The sequence below is a fragment of the Budorcas taxicolor genome, chromosome 1 (assembly GCF_023091745.1).
Source record: "Budorcas taxicolor isolate Tak-1 chromosome 1, Takin1.1, whole genome shotgun sequence".
NCBI lineage: Eukaryota > Metazoa > Chordata > Mammalia > Artiodactyla > Bovidae > Budorcas > Budorcas taxicolor.
Window position 1 is genome coordinate 205,628,247 of NC_068910.1, and position 15,054 is coordinate 205,643,300.

The following is a 15,054-nucleotide window of genomic DNA, read 5'->3' on the forward strand; positions in this document are numbered from 1 at the left end:
GGGTCCCCAACCCCCAGGCCATGGACCATTGCAGGTCTGTGGCCTCTTAGGAACTGGGCCACACAGCAGAAGGTGACTGATGGGCAAGCGAGTGAAGCTTTATCTGTATTTACAACTGCTCCCCATTGCTTACATTACCACCTAAACTCCATCTCCTGTCAGATCAACAGCAGCATTAGGTTTTCATAGATGCACAAACTCTACTGTCAACTGCAGATGTGAAGGATCTCAGTTTCAAGATCCTTATGAGAATCATCCCAAAACCATTCCCCTCTGTGGAAAAATTGCCTTTCAGGAAACCAGTCCCTTGTGCCAAAATGGTTGGGGACCACTGTCCTAGGGCATAGCACACTTTGGTTTCCCAAAATGTTTTCCCTTGCTCTCTCTTTTGAGTCCCACAGTATCTTGAAAGACATTGGGATTTTTTTCCATTGAACTGGATACTTTTTTCCTTTCCTTTTATTTAGGAACTTGCTGTTCCTGAACCATGGGGGAGAGGGTAATAAGATATAGTGGTCACTCCTACTTTAAGGAGAGACTGTGGGAAAATGGTGAATTTTTGCAGACCTGGTTTACTAGTTATTCTGTGCCTTTAGGAGATGGCTCAACCCCTCTGAGCTTCTGCTTTTTCATCTGCTCAGAGAGTCCTGCTACTGCTTCATGGGATTAGGTTTAGGATTAAATAACATGCAGATGTTCTGGCCAGCACACCATAAACATCACCTTGGTTCCTTCTTTTTCTCTGCTCCGGCCCTGAATGAAAGAAACAGAAGGGTTTCAGAAGTATTGAGGGTTACAGCAGAGAAGACTGCCTCCAAGCAAAGAGAAGATTCCGTAACAATCACACATGTCGTTTTCAACCTTGAGCGAGCAACAGAATTTGTGGGTTATTGTTGTTCAGTCACTCAGTTGGGTCCAACTCAATGTAGGCCTGTGGATTATAGCATGCCAGTCTTCCCTGTCCTTCACTATCTCCCAGAGTTTGCTTAAACTCATGTCCATTGAGTCGGTGATGCCATCCAACAATCTCATCCTCTGTCATCCCCTTCTCCTTCTGCCTTCAATCTTTCCCACCATCGGAGTCTTTTCCAGTGAGTCAGCTGTTCATATCAGGTGGCCAAAGTCTTGGAGCTTCAGCATCAACATCAGTCCTTCCAATTAGTATTCAAGTTTGGTTTCCTTTAGGATTGACTAGTTTGATCTCCTTGCTGCCCAAGGGACTCTCAAGAGTCTTCTCCAGCATCACCATTTGAAAGCACCAATTCTTCAGTGCTCAGTCTTCCTTATGGTCCAACTCTCACATCCTTACATGACAACTGGAAAAACCACAGCTTTGACTTTACAGATTTTGTTGGCAAAGTGATGTCTCTGCTTTTTAATATGCTGTCTAGATTTGTCATAGTTTTTCTTTCAAGGACCAGTTTGTGGGAGAGTTTGTTAAAATTCAGCTAGCTGTGCCATCCCAGAGTTTCTGAGTTCTAAGGTAGGCCCCCAGACTTTCTAACAAGTTCCCAGACTTTCCTGGTGGCTCAGCAGGTACAGGATCCACCTGCAATGCCGAAGACTTGAGAGACTTGAGTTTGATCGCTGGGTCAGGGAGGTCCCCTGGAGGAGAAAAAATGGCAACCTACTCCAGTAATCCCATGGACCCGGGAGCCTGGCAAGCTACAATCCAAAGTGTCTCAAAGAGTCACATGGCAGCGACTAAGCGCAAGCACAACAATTTCCCAGTTGAGGTCAATGTTGCTGGTCCTGGGACCACACTTTGAAAGCCACTGTTCAAGGTCTTTGGGAAAGTTAAGGCTTGGATGAAAAAGTGTGCTGAAGTGCTTTGTCACTGAACATCTGTGCTTCAATCCGTGTGTGCCCAAGTGCTGGGACTCAGCTCTTTTGCAGCAAAGATGCTCGCAGTAGCACTGGAAAAAATGATCCTACTGGGTGCTTCGTGAATTTATGTTAAAGGTGAACACCTTGCAGCCAGACCACCTGGTCTGTGACTCTGGGCAAGCTGTTTAACATTCCTGTGCCTTTGCCTTTTGCTCTCTAAAACTGGTTGTTCGATGATTAAATATTTGTAAAGCCCTTAGAATGGAGTAGGCACTTAGTATGGACCATGTAAACATTTTTTTTAATTTAATTTCATTATGGAAAGAACATTTAACATGAGGTTCACCCTCGTAACAAATATTTAAGTGCACAATGTGGTATTGTTAACTACAGGCACGATATTGTTCGGCAGCTCTCTAGAATGTGTTTATCTTTCGTAACAGAAACTTTTTGCCCTTTGATTAGCACTCTTCATTTCCTCCCCACAACACCTGGCAACCACCATTCCACTCTCTGATTGCCTGAGTCTGACTGTTTTAGATAGAGCACATAAATGGAATCATGTAGTATTTGTCTTTCTGTGACAAATTTCTCTTAGCATAACATTTTCAAGGTTAATTCATGTTGTCACATACTGCAAAATTTCCTTCTTGTGAAATGCTGAATTATATCCTTTTGCATGTATCTACAATTTTTAATCCATGTATCTTTCCATGAACATTGAGGTTGTTTCCACATCTTGGCTCTTGTGAACTGTGCTACAGTGAACAGAGGGGCCCTAATAAATCTGTGAGATCTTGATTTCAATTCTTTGGAGTAAATGCCCAGAAGTGGGATTGCTAGAGCCATTTTTGATTTTTTACAGTACTTCATTACTGCTTTCCATAGAGGCTGCATCATTTTGAGTTCCCATCAATAGTATACTAGTGTTTCAGTTTCTCCACATCCTTGCCAACACTTGTCTTTCTTTTTTTTTTAAATATCATCCTAACTGATATGATGTGATATTTAATTGTGGTTTTGATTTGCATGTCCCAGATAATTAGTGATGCTGATCATCTTTCCATGCGCCTTTTGGCCATTTTTATGTTTTCTTTGAGGAAATCTCTATTCGAGTCTTTTAGCCCATGTTTACATTGGGTTATTAGGGTTTATTTGCTATTGAATTGTGGAGTTCCATGCATATTTTGAAAATTAACCCCTTTGCAGGTGCATGGTTTTCAAATGTTCTCTCCCATTTTGCAGGTCGCCTTTTCCTTCGTTGATGGATTGCTTGCAGTGCTGAAGGTTTTGGTTTGGCATCGTCCTGCTAGTCTATTTTTGCTTTTGTTGCCCGTGCTTTTAGTGTCATATTCATGAAATCATTTCCAAGATCAATATGATGAAGATGTTCCCCCATGTTTTCTTCTAGGAGTTTTACAGTTTGGGGTTTTACATTAAAGCCTTTAATCAATTTTCAGTTGACTTTTGTGTCTAGCGTAAGAAGAGGCTCCATTTTGCTATGGATATCTAATTTTCCCAACACCATTTGTTGAAGAGGTTATCCTTTTCCTATTGTGTATTCTTGGCACTTTTGCAAAAATCAGTTAACTGTATATGCATGGATTTATTTCTGGGCTTGTGATTCTGTCCCTTAGGTCTATGCTGTTGCTGTTTAGTCACTAAGTCATGTCCAACTTTTGCAACCTCATGGACTATAGTCTGCCAGGCTCCTCTGTCCATGGAATTTTCCAGACAAGAATGCTGGACTATATCTGTCTTTATTCTAGCACCATACTCCTTTAATTATAGTAGCTTTGCAATATAGTTTAAATCAGAAATATGATGTCTCTAGCTTTCTTCTTCTTTATCAAGACTGATACATCTAATCAGGGATAAATATTTGCTATAAGAAATAAAATACTACTTTGGGCAAGTCACTTAACCTCTATGAAATTGTATTGTTTTGCTTTTCCTGAAAAAATGACTTACCACCTGAGTTTATTGGGAAACAAAAAGAAAAAAAAAGTAACCTCTCTAGTACTATACTTGCCCAGGTGTGATCTTGCTCCTTAATTATCAACTGTCCTCATGTACCACCTGGCTTTTCTGATGGTGTGTGTCACTCCAAGGAACTGAGCTCATCTACCCAATTATAAGGTGCAGTACTGGAAAGTAAGCCTATGGGCCCTTCTTAAATTCATGTGTGCTCCGTCTTGTTTCAGAGTTCTTCTGGATGAAGGAAAGGCCACGGTGCCTCTTCTGGCAGAAAGACTTACCACCGAGCTCATCTGGCACATCAATGTGAGTCAGTAGTTTAAGTTGCAAGCTATAAAAAAAAAATGACAGCCTTGGGTACTTCCCTGGTGGTCCAGTGGTTAAGAGTTAACTTTCCAATGCAGGCGATACAGGTTCAATCTCTAGCTAAGATCCCACATGCCTTATGGCCAATAATCCAAAACATAAAAGAGAAGCAGTATTGTAACAAATTCAATAAAGACTTTAAAAATTATCCACATCAAAAAACAAATCTTAAAAAAGACATGACAGCCTGTCCAGGTCACTTTCTTAGTCATGGGTTGACTAGGACACTCCAGTGAAATGTCCAAACCAGTAGATAAATAAGAACGTTTTGAAAACCAAATCACTCCTGGTCAGAGGCTCACAAAAGAGCTTCTGAAACAGAAAAGCAATAACTGCATAGTGTTGAAATAAAGAGTTGAATCTGTCAATTTGGGGCAAGCAAAAAGAGAAGGAAAATGCTAACACCAGGTTAGCAATGTAAAAAAGAGTGAATATCGAGTTAGCAAATTTTTAATAGTTTGAAATGGCAACCCACTCCAGTATTCTTGCCTGGAAAATCCCATGGACGGAGGAGCCCAGTAGGCTACAGTCCATGGGGTCGCAAAGAGTCGGATACGACTGAGAGACTTCACATCTAACAATTCACAGTATAAAAATCACTTTCCTTTGAGACTTCCTGATGGAACACTGGTTAAGACTTCACCTTCCAATGCAGGGGTGCAGATTGGATCCCTGGTCAGGGAACTGAGGTCCCAAGTGCTTCGAGGCCAAAAATCCAAAGCATAATACAGAAGCAATCTTGTAACAAATTCAATAAAGACTTTAAAAGTGGTTCACCTCAACAAGTCTTTAAACAATAAATTAAAGATATAAATATAAAACATTTTCCTAGCTTCAAACTTTTAGGAAATAAATGTTCAGTTTTCAGTGATTCTCAAAATAAGAAAACCGCAGACAAAGTTCTCGTGATGTCATTGAAGGGGGACTCTGGCTTAGTGCTTATTGAGAAATAGAATATTTATAGCCATCGCCATCACCACTGTGGGCTCCAGGACTGGGCACCAGCCACTGCATCTGCACACCCCCATCAAGAGGATGACTTGAGAATTGGACCATAAAGAAGGCTGAGCACCAAAGAATTGATGCTTTCAAATTGTGGTGCTGGAGAAGACTCTTGAGAGTCCATTGGACAGCAAGGAGAGCAAATCAGTCAATCCTAAAGGAAATCAAACCTGAATATTCATTGGAAGGACTGAGGCTGAAGCTGAAGCTCCAATACTTTGGCCATCTGATGTGACGGCCCGACTCATTGGAAAAGACCCTGATGCTGGAAAAGATTGAAGGCAAGAAGAGAAGGGGGAGACAGAGGATGAGATGGTTGGATAGCATCACTGACTCAATGGACATGAGTCTGAGCAAACTCCGGGAGATCGTGGAGAACAGGGAGGCCTGGCATGCTGCAGTCTGGACAGTTGCAAAGAGTCGGACACAACTTATAGAGTGAAGAACAACAAATCAAGAGGATAATGGCCAGAAATAATGGAAAGAAGTGGCAGGTGTCCATACTGAAAATAGTCCTCCTATTACAAATATTAAACCCACGCAAGCTACTCAAGGACCTTTCACATCAAAATAGCCCTCTGAGACCACAGTAGATAATCATTTCTCCTAAACTCTCTGAGTAAGAGAAATACAAGTAAAATGAAGATGCAGAAGAGCAACTCTCAATTAAAAGGCCAAGAGAATGCCCCTGAAAGAACAATCAAACAGACTTGTTTAGTCTGATAAATGCTGAGTTCAAAAGGGAGATAATGAAAATACTGGAGGAATTAAGAAAGGCTATGGGTAGAAATGCAGGTTACTGTAAAAAAGGAACTAAAAACCATAAAGAGGAGCAAAAAATAAAATTCATTTGCCAAGACAATAAATAGCAGAATGAAAAATGAAGAAGAATAAACAAGTGATCTGGAAGATACGATAATGGAAATCACTCAGTCAGAACAATAGAGAGAAAGCCAAATCATAAATGGAATATTTGTCATGCTTGCCTGAACCATTGTACATGAGAAGAGGAACCTTGAGAACAGAGGTGGAACCTAGGGGCTGGATCCCAGTCCGTGCTAAATTGCATGTTGCATGGAAACAATGCATTCTTTTGAACCAAAAAATGCATACTCAAAATATTTGTTTGTAGAGGGGCAGCATTTCTCAAACTGTGTTTGGTGCTTGTGGTAAAGAACGTGCTTGCCAATGCAGGAGACAGATGTAAGAAATGTGGGTTAGATCCCCAGGTTGGGAAGATTGCCTGGAGGAGGGCACAGCAACCCACTCCAGTATTCTTGCCTGGAGAATTTTTGCCTAACACACAGTTAGGGAAAAATGTTACCTGGAAAATTTTTTAAAATTCATATTCCTGGGCCCTGGCTGAGCTTCTGAGTCAGTAGGTCTGGGGTGGGGCCCATGAATTTGTTTTTCTCAGGTGATCTTTGGAAACATACTTGGAGAAGTACTGATTCTGGTGAAATCCCTTCAGTTTGCAGCAGAGAATTCTAAAAGATATAACCCTGTCTAAAAACTATGCTGCTAGTACTAAATCATCAGTCATGTCCGACTCTTGGCGACCCTATGACCTTGTAGCCCAGCAGGTTCTTTTCTCCATGGGATTCTCCAGGTAAGAATACTGGAGTGGGTTGCTGTGCCCTCCTCCAGGGGATCTTCCCAACCCAGGGATCTAACTCACATTTCTTACGTCTGTCTCCTGCATTGGCAAGCAGTTTCTTTACCACTAGCACCACTGGGGAAGCCCGTTTAAAAGCTATATCTCCTATCTAATTGAGAAAAGCATCTTTGTTAAAAAAAAGATGTTATATTTTGATAATTTTTTTCATAACAGTTCTTAACATTTAAATATTGCAGTTTAAATTTTGAATTTCAGTTTTGTACTATTTTCAATTAATCTTTAAAATTTATATCAAGACACAATCATGATCATTTGAAATATCAGGAAAAAGATTAGTACATTTCTGCCTACAGATACAAACTGTCCAAAGAGAGAGAGGATGAGACCTTATCAACTTCTTGGTACGCTACTCCACAAACTTCCTCTAAATCCCAGTAGTTCATTCTGCCTGGCTGACTATGCTAACATCCTTCACTCAGATATCTTTACCTGCAGTTTTTACCTGCTCGGGCTGTAAAGGTGTGAGCAACTGTGAAGTGAAGTCTGCTGCTTACCACTTCAGTGATGATATCAAACAGTTTGTCTCTCTGAGCCTTTTCCTCTCTTGTGAAAAACAGGCAACGAAGTCACGTGCTTTGTACCACAGCGCCGGGCTTCACTAAGACTTGGAATGATGTTCAACCCAAAGAAAACCCTCCTCGGTGCCTGTCTCCATCGTTCCTGCTCCTCCATTTTGTTAAATTATCATCAGCAACATTGACTGCTTTGGACCTTTGCCAGCCGACACCGACACATAGGCATAACCTCTTCCAAAGCACCATTTATCAGTTTATAACACTCAAATGTTATAGGGAACATTTCATTAAAGAAACCTTCCATTATATTCAAAGGTACTTGTTATCTCAATGAAAGCTCTGAGTCAAACAAACAAAAAAACCCAAACTGGTCACCACCAGATTCCATCCCAACTCTGGTCACATGACGGAACTGCAGAATTCTCAACACCAGATCATTCAAACATTGCATCCCAAGTCCTCCTTGAGTTCTTAGCAGGAATTGCGCTCAACAAGAGTCACAGGATAATCGAAACTGAATGCTTTCAAGTGGGACTCTGCCCATACACCTAAGATACCTGTCAGCTAATTTCAGCAGGCGGCAGCATTTCATTGTTTGCTCTTATTTAGTTCAGGGAAGATCCCCTGGAGAAGGAAATGGCAATATTGTCCAGTATTCTTGCCTGGGAAATCCCAGAGACACCTGGCGGGCTATAGTCCCTGGGGTCACAAAAGAGTCAGATAGGACTTAGCGACTTAAAAACAAAAAAAGTTCATCAAGCTGTAGCCTTTCATTGCTTGCTCTTATTTTGTTCAGAAATCGCTCCCCTTGTTAGAAAACCAAATAAAGGAGAAACACCAGAGGGCGACAGAGGAGCTGCAGCAGTACGGGGACGACATTCCCAGCAATGAAGGGGATAAAATGTTCTTCCTCATCGAGGTGAGGATTACCCAGGACTCCCCGTTGCCCTGCCCTCTTCGTTTCTCATGCGGTGGCCGGTGTGGGGAGGGTTGGGGGTGGGGGGTGTATGAGGTGGCTGGTGGGTCATCTCACCCCCTTGGAGCCCCAGCCCCCACACCACCATGCACAGCTGATCCAGATCCCTGCTCTTTAATATAATTACAGCACAGATTGATGATTTTATCTCATCTTTTCAGAAAATTAAGGTATTTAATGAGGACATTGAAAAGTTAATACAAGGAGAAGAAATTGTAATAGAGACAGAGTCTCGCTTATGTAACAGAATCAGAGAGGAGTTTACAAGATGGGTACTCATACTTACCACCAATATCGAAAAAGGTAAGTCCTGGGACAGGGCTTCTCCCAAAGCAGCATCACGTTTACCAAGACCAGAAGCTACTTCTGGCACATAAAAATTGTGCGAAGAGCCAACTGTGCCCACACTAGGGACCTCTTAGTATCTATAACAGCTTCCCGGCCATTCTTGTGGAGCACGGCCTTTGCCAATTCAATTAGACCATTCCACCACCTACTTCCAACTACCTCCTTGCTTATGTGTTTTGAGGCTCGGCAGTTCCACTTATCCTGTCTCTTTCCTCCTCCTTACCCCCAATCCAAATCAGAAAGGTCTATGCTTTGACAACAAACTCCTTCCTTCTTCTGGCAGAGTTCCAACTTCTATCTGCTCCAGCCCAAAGGCCAATAGGGTGTGTGCCTGTGTGGTGTTGCAGCGTGTGTATGTGTGTGTATCTTTGCTTTGACACTTTAAAATATGTATTTATTTACTTATTTTTGGCAGCACTGGGCCTTCATTGCTGCACACAAGCTTTCTCTAGTTGCAGAGCTGGGGCTTCTTTTGTTGTGGAGTACAGACGCTAGGACACTCGGGCTTCAGTAATTGCTGCATGTGGGCTCAGCAGTTGTGACTCGTGGGCCCTAGGGCATGGGCTCAGTGGTTGTGGTGCCTGGGCTTAGTTGCCTTGCAGCATGTGGGATCTACCTGGACCAGGGATCGAACTAGTGTCCCCTGCATTGCAAGGTGGATTCTTAACCACCGACCCACCAAGGAAGCTCTGTTTTAACACTGAATAAAAGCAGCACTATTCCTTCCATGTTAAGAGCCTTCCAACTATATGTAGTCTTAGAAGAAGAGCTGTAAGGGCCACAAGAATTTTTTGTTTCTATTTTCATTTAATTAATCAGATTTTTTTTTTCCTACCAATTATAAACACTCAGCTTCTCTCCTGGCATGATGACTCTCAACTGAAACACACTGAAGTAGAAAAAGATTTCTGTGTCTTAACAGTCAATATTTCTGTGCATTATCAGGCCACAAATAATTATTTTCATGGTTAAAAGAAATTCTATTTAGAAACATTGTCGTAGGATTCGTTAGGTAAGCAAGACTTTAAAAAAAAATCCCTATCTTTAAACTGTCTGTGAAATTATTAGAATTTATCCTGGTGGTTTGTTTTTGTTGCAGTTAAAAGTATCCTTAACGAAGAAGTCTCAAAATATGAAAAGAAGTATCGAGGCAAAGAACTTCTCGGATTTGTTAATTACAAGACGTTTGAGACTGTTGTGAAGCACTACCTGGGACAACTGATAGACCCAGCACTCAAGATGCTCCAGAAGGCCATGGGTGAGGAACTCTCAAAAAAAACTTTCAGATTGTTACCCTTGTACCTCCCATAGGTCTCAGTGCTTGGAGGGAGAGATTGGAATGGAAGTATCAAACACAGCCTGCAGATGTTTGTCCACTTAGGGGGAGGGGAAGAGTGTTGTCAAGGCTGTATATTGTCACCCTGCTTATTTAACTTATATGCAGAGTATATCATGTGAAATGCCAGGCTGGATGAAGCATAAGCTGGAGTCAAGATTGCTGGGAGAAATATCAATAACCTCACATACACAGATGACACCACCCTTATGGTAGAAGGCAAAAAAGAACTAAAGAGCCTCTTGATGAAAGTGAAAGAGGAGAGTGAAAAACTTGGCCTAAAACTCAATATTCAGAAAACTAATATCATGACATCTGGTCCCATCATTTTATGGCAAATAGATGAGGAAACGACGGAAACAGTGACAGACTTTATTTTGAGGGGCTCCAAAATCACTGCAGATGGTGACTTCAGCCATGAAATTAAAAGATGCTTGCTCCTTGGAAGATAAGTTATAACCAACCTAGACAGAGTATAAAAAGCAGAGACATTACTTTACTAACAAAGGTCCATCTAGTCAAAGCTATGGTTTTTCCTGTGGTCATGTATGGATGTGAGAGTTGGACTATAAAGAAAGCTGAGTGCTGAACAATTGAAGCTTTTGAACTGTGGTGTTGGAGAAGACTCTTGAGAGTCCCTTGGACTGCAAGGAGATTCAACCAGTCAATCCTAAAGGAAATCAGTCCTGCATATCCATTGGAAGGACTGATACTATAGCTGAAACTCCAATCCTTTGGCCACCTGATCCAAAGAATGGACTCTTTGGAAAAGACCCTGATGCTGGGAAAGATTGAAGGCAAGAAGAGAAGGGGATGACAGAGGATGAGATGGTTGGATGGCATCACTGACTTGATGGACATGAGTTTGAGCAGACTCTGGGAGTTGGTGATGGACAGGGAGGCCTGGTGTGCTGCAGTCCATGAGGTCATAAAGAGTCGGACATGACTGAGTGACTGAACTGAACTGAACTGAGAGTGTGTATCAGCTTTATGTACCTCTTACCTAAGCCTGGATGACGCGGTGTGTGGAATAATTAGCTGCTAACCCTGCAGAGAGGGCCTCGCAGGTGGCACTAGTGGTAAAGAATAAGCTTGCCAATGCAGGAGCCACAGATATCATGGGTTTGACCCCCCCTGGGTCAGGAAGATCCCCTGGAGGAGGAAATGACAATGCACTCCAGTATTCTTCCCTGGAGAATCCCATGGACAGAAGAGCCTGGAAGGCTACCATCCATGGGGTCGCAAAAGAATTGGACACGACCGAGTGACTAAACAGCAACAGCAATCCTGCCGAGAATGCACACCCAGGAAAGAACCAGAAGTTGACAGGGTCTGCTTAGGATGGGGGTGGATTTGGTGTCTCCACGTATTATGTGCCGTCCCTCCTTCTCTCTTGGTCTGTGATCTGAAGAGTCAGCACCAGAATGGGGCCAGTGTATCATGATTTAGCCTCCTGTGTCTTTAACCCATTTCATTCCTGCTTGCATTTTGCTGATGTTTCCTTCTTTCCTTGATCAGAAATTATCTGGCAAACTTTCAAGGACACAGCCAAAAAGCATTTTGCTGAATTTTGCAATCTGCATCAAACAGTCCAGGTAAGCGCCCGCAGTTTGCTTGCGTATAGTCTGCCTGCCAGTGCAGAAGACGTGGGTTTGATCCCTGTCTGGGAAGATCCTCTGGAGAAGGAGATGGCAACCCACTCCAGTATTCTTACCTGCTGCAAGCATTGGCTATTCTGGGGCCAGGAAAGTTCAAGGGCCTCTGTCCCCTGTAGCATCCTGGTATGAACAGAGGTCTGGGTGCAGCTACCTGGCTCCCAGCCAGCCACTTCCCTCCACCATCTGTACCCTCTTCTCCTAGCCGCATCAGAAGCCAGGATCTGTGTCCTCCCATAAACCTCCTCTTAGGAAGTGATGCACAGCCCATTTCTGCTCTCAGGGCCCCAGTCTGCAAGGGGAGTGGGTTGTCACATACGTGTTTGTGGCCACATACACTCCAATGAAGAACCTGCCATTGTGAAGCTCTTACTTTCTCTCTTCTCTGCCTTCAGTGCACAAAAATCCCTGTGAAACTCAAAAGTCAACCTGTAACCCAGTTTCACTGAGTCACCTCTCCCTTTCCTGGGATGCCTTTGACCATGTGCACGACTCGGGAGTCACAGGATTTCTGGGAAGCACAGAGATGGAGCTGTTATCCCATGGTGCTCATTAGCACCGGATGCATTCTTGAATGCTTGGATTCAAGCCAGCAACAGAGACAAGAGTAATGGGCTTGAACATGTAGATTAAACCATAACTGAGGAAGCAGAAAGGCAGTAATGTGTGAGGAAGCAGGTTGGGGCCAAGAGAAAGACAGGTGCTTGCTTTGGCAGCGTATATACTAACAAACACACAACAGGCAGGAGAGAGGGTGAGCATGGCATGTGCAAGGCGGGGAGCCACAAGATGCAACAGGTGAGGACATAGCGGAGGGCAAAGTGGGAGCTTCTGAAAATTACTCGAAAAGTCTCAGACCTTCGTTGACCTCGGATTATTTTTAATTCAGTGTTCAACATCGTAATACAGTACTATAGTAATAGTAATAATACTTCCTAAGCTGTTTAAACAGCAGGGGAAGAAAAGGAAAAGTAATGTATTTCTCTTCCTTATTCAACCAGAACAAGATCGAAGACATAAAAACAAAACAAATGGCAGAAGCAGCAAATCTGATCCAACTTCAGTTCAGGATGGAGAAGCTGGTTTTTTGTCAAGACCAGATTTACGGCGTGGTTCTGAACAAAGTCCGAGAAGAGATTTTTAATTCCGTGGGAAAGGCTTCAGAGAATCCTCAGTCGAAGCATCCCTTTTTAAATAATCAGTCTTCAGTTTCCTCCATCGTTGAGATTGGGGTCCACCTGAATGCATATTTCACGGTGAGCATGTAGGGATACAAGTCAGTATGCTCTGGTCCCTACTGAGCAGAAAGCCGGTGTCCTGGTTGACAGCTGCTTAGCTGAGCAAAGAACAGGGCACTGCTGTGTACAAAGCCCTTTAGGCTGTGAAAACCTACTCATTTATCATCTCATCATAGTTTTACAGTAACACTGAAAGGGAAAGAGTTAGTTGCTCAGTCAGGTCCGACTCTTTTAGACCCCATGGACTATAGCCTGCCAAGCTCCTCTGTCCATGGAATTCTCCAGGCAAGAACACTAGAGTGTGTAGCCATTCCCATCTCCAGGGGATCTTCCCCACCCAGGGATTCCGCATCACAGGCAGATTCTTTACCATCTGAGCCACCAGGGATAGTAACCCTATCAAGACACTTTTAATTAATTTGCCCCAAATCAGATTTTTCATCTTAGCAGAATATGTACTCAAAATTGGAGAAGGCAATGGCACCCCACTCCAGTACTCTTCCCTGGAAAGTCCCATGGATGGAGGAGCCTGGTAGGCTACAGTCCATGGGGTTGCTAAGAGTCAGACATGACTGAGCGACTTCACTTTCACTTTTCACTTTCATGCGTTGGAGAAGGAAATGGCAGCCCGCTCCAGTGTTCTTGCCTGGAGAATCCCAGGGACGGGGGAGCCTGGTGGGCTGCCGTCTATGGGGTCGCACAGAGTCGGACATGACTGAAGCGACTTAGCAGCAGCAGCAGCAGCAGTACTCAAAATTAATTCCAACTCCAAAGTTCATTATATTTTATTCTTTGCATAAATTCCAAAATTACTATGATCAGAATACAGCAAAACATAAGCACTAACTTTACTGGCTATGTTTTAGCTTTCCTGCATGTTCTAAGAGGGCACCCAGAGTGCCTCAAACTCAAACTAAGTCCCACAAAGTGGAAGTGGAAAAGCCTGTCCCTAAATTTTGTGGCCCAGCTGACTTCATGGTTTCTAAGGCTTCATCCATGGATTAAAGTATTAGGGTACATGGAAAAGAAGGTAGCTTTTTATTTAGTTGAGTTTTTATTTATTTATTTGGTTGCATGGAATCTTAGTTGTGACATATGGGATCTAGTTCCCTGACCAGGGATTGAACCCAGGTTCCCTGCATTGGGAATGCAGAGTCTTAGCCGCTGGACTACTAAGGAAGTCCCAGAAGGTAGCTTTTAAACTACCCAACTCCTGAAGCCCTTTCTTGATTAGGATAGAAAGTAGAGTGACCCAGATGTGGGGTCCAGCTGTCAGGCAAACTGGAGATGCTGATGAAAGGAGTAAATGAAATAAGCATTGAAATATGTCCCGATCATCTGCCAGAAGGGACTCGGGGTTCACTGCCAGGAGGTCCCTCCAGGGAGGAGAGAGGAAATGAGGAAGAGATCCCTTCCAGGAAGGCTGGTATGTCCTGAAGGTGGCTGGTTCTGCTAGCCTTCGGGTGGATCTTAGTGTCAGAGGGAATACCTGGGTAGTGAAAATGGGGCGACCCAAATAGATCCTTCCCTTGGTTGGTAGTGACCACTGAGTGGAAGTGGACAGGACCCCAGGACTTAGCATGGATCCAAGGAACTTGCCTCTGCAACCATAGACCCCTCCAGCTGACCCCTCTTACCCCCTCTTCCAGGAAACCAGCAAACGGCTCGCCAATCAGATCCCATTCATCATTCAGTATTTTATGCTCCAAGAGAATGGTGATAAGGTGCAGAAAGCCATGATGCAGCTTCTACAGGAGACACAGCACTATTCCTGGCTGCTTCAGGAGCAGAGCGATACAGCTACCAAGAGGAAATTCCTGAAGGAGAAGATTTTTCGGCTGACTCAGGCACAGCAAGCTCTCTACGAATTCCCCCATTTCAAAGGGTAAATGCCAAAGGAACAGCAATACTTCTGGGTTTTGCTTACGTGCGTGATCATTAAGGGAGGTGGTCCAGAAATTGGCCTCTTGTTTGGGGCCAGACCTTTCTGCTGCTGTCTGCATCCATCTCTGCTGTACTGCACTCAGAACAAGAGTTTATACCTGAAGTCCTGAGCTGCTCAGAGCTGTCACTTCCTCCGGGAGGTCTTCCCTGTCCTCTGTGAAGAGGGGTCTTTCCAGTCCTTGGGCCCCGTAG

At 43.4% G+C, this 15,054-nt stretch overlaps 1 protein-coding gene across 1 annotated transcript in view; it reads left to right on the top strand.

Moving 5' to 3' along the window:
- MX2 (MX dynamin like GTPase 2) overlaps positions 1 to 14,807 on the top strand; it is a 28,345-nt gene extending 13,538 nt beyond the window's left edge. Inside the window, exons 7-13 of the mRNA XM_052649849.1 lie at positions 4,032 to 4,110; positions 8,162 to 8,284; positions 8,503 to 8,644; positions 9,789 to 9,947; positions 11,544 to 11,620; positions 12,682 to 12,936; positions 14,568 to 14,807. Coding sequence (XP_052505809.1) covers positions 4,032 to 4,110; positions 8,162 to 8,284; positions 8,503 to 8,644; positions 9,789 to 9,947; positions 11,544 to 11,620; positions 12,682 to 12,936; positions 14,568 to 14,807 — 1,075 coding nt within the window. The remainder of the gene's footprint in view (positions 1 to 4,031; positions 4,111 to 8,161; positions 8,285 to 8,502; positions 8,645 to 9,788; positions 9,948 to 11,543; positions 11,621 to 12,681; positions 12,937 to 14,567) is intronic.
- The last annotated feature ends 247 nt before the right edge of the window (positions 14,808 to 15,054 follow it).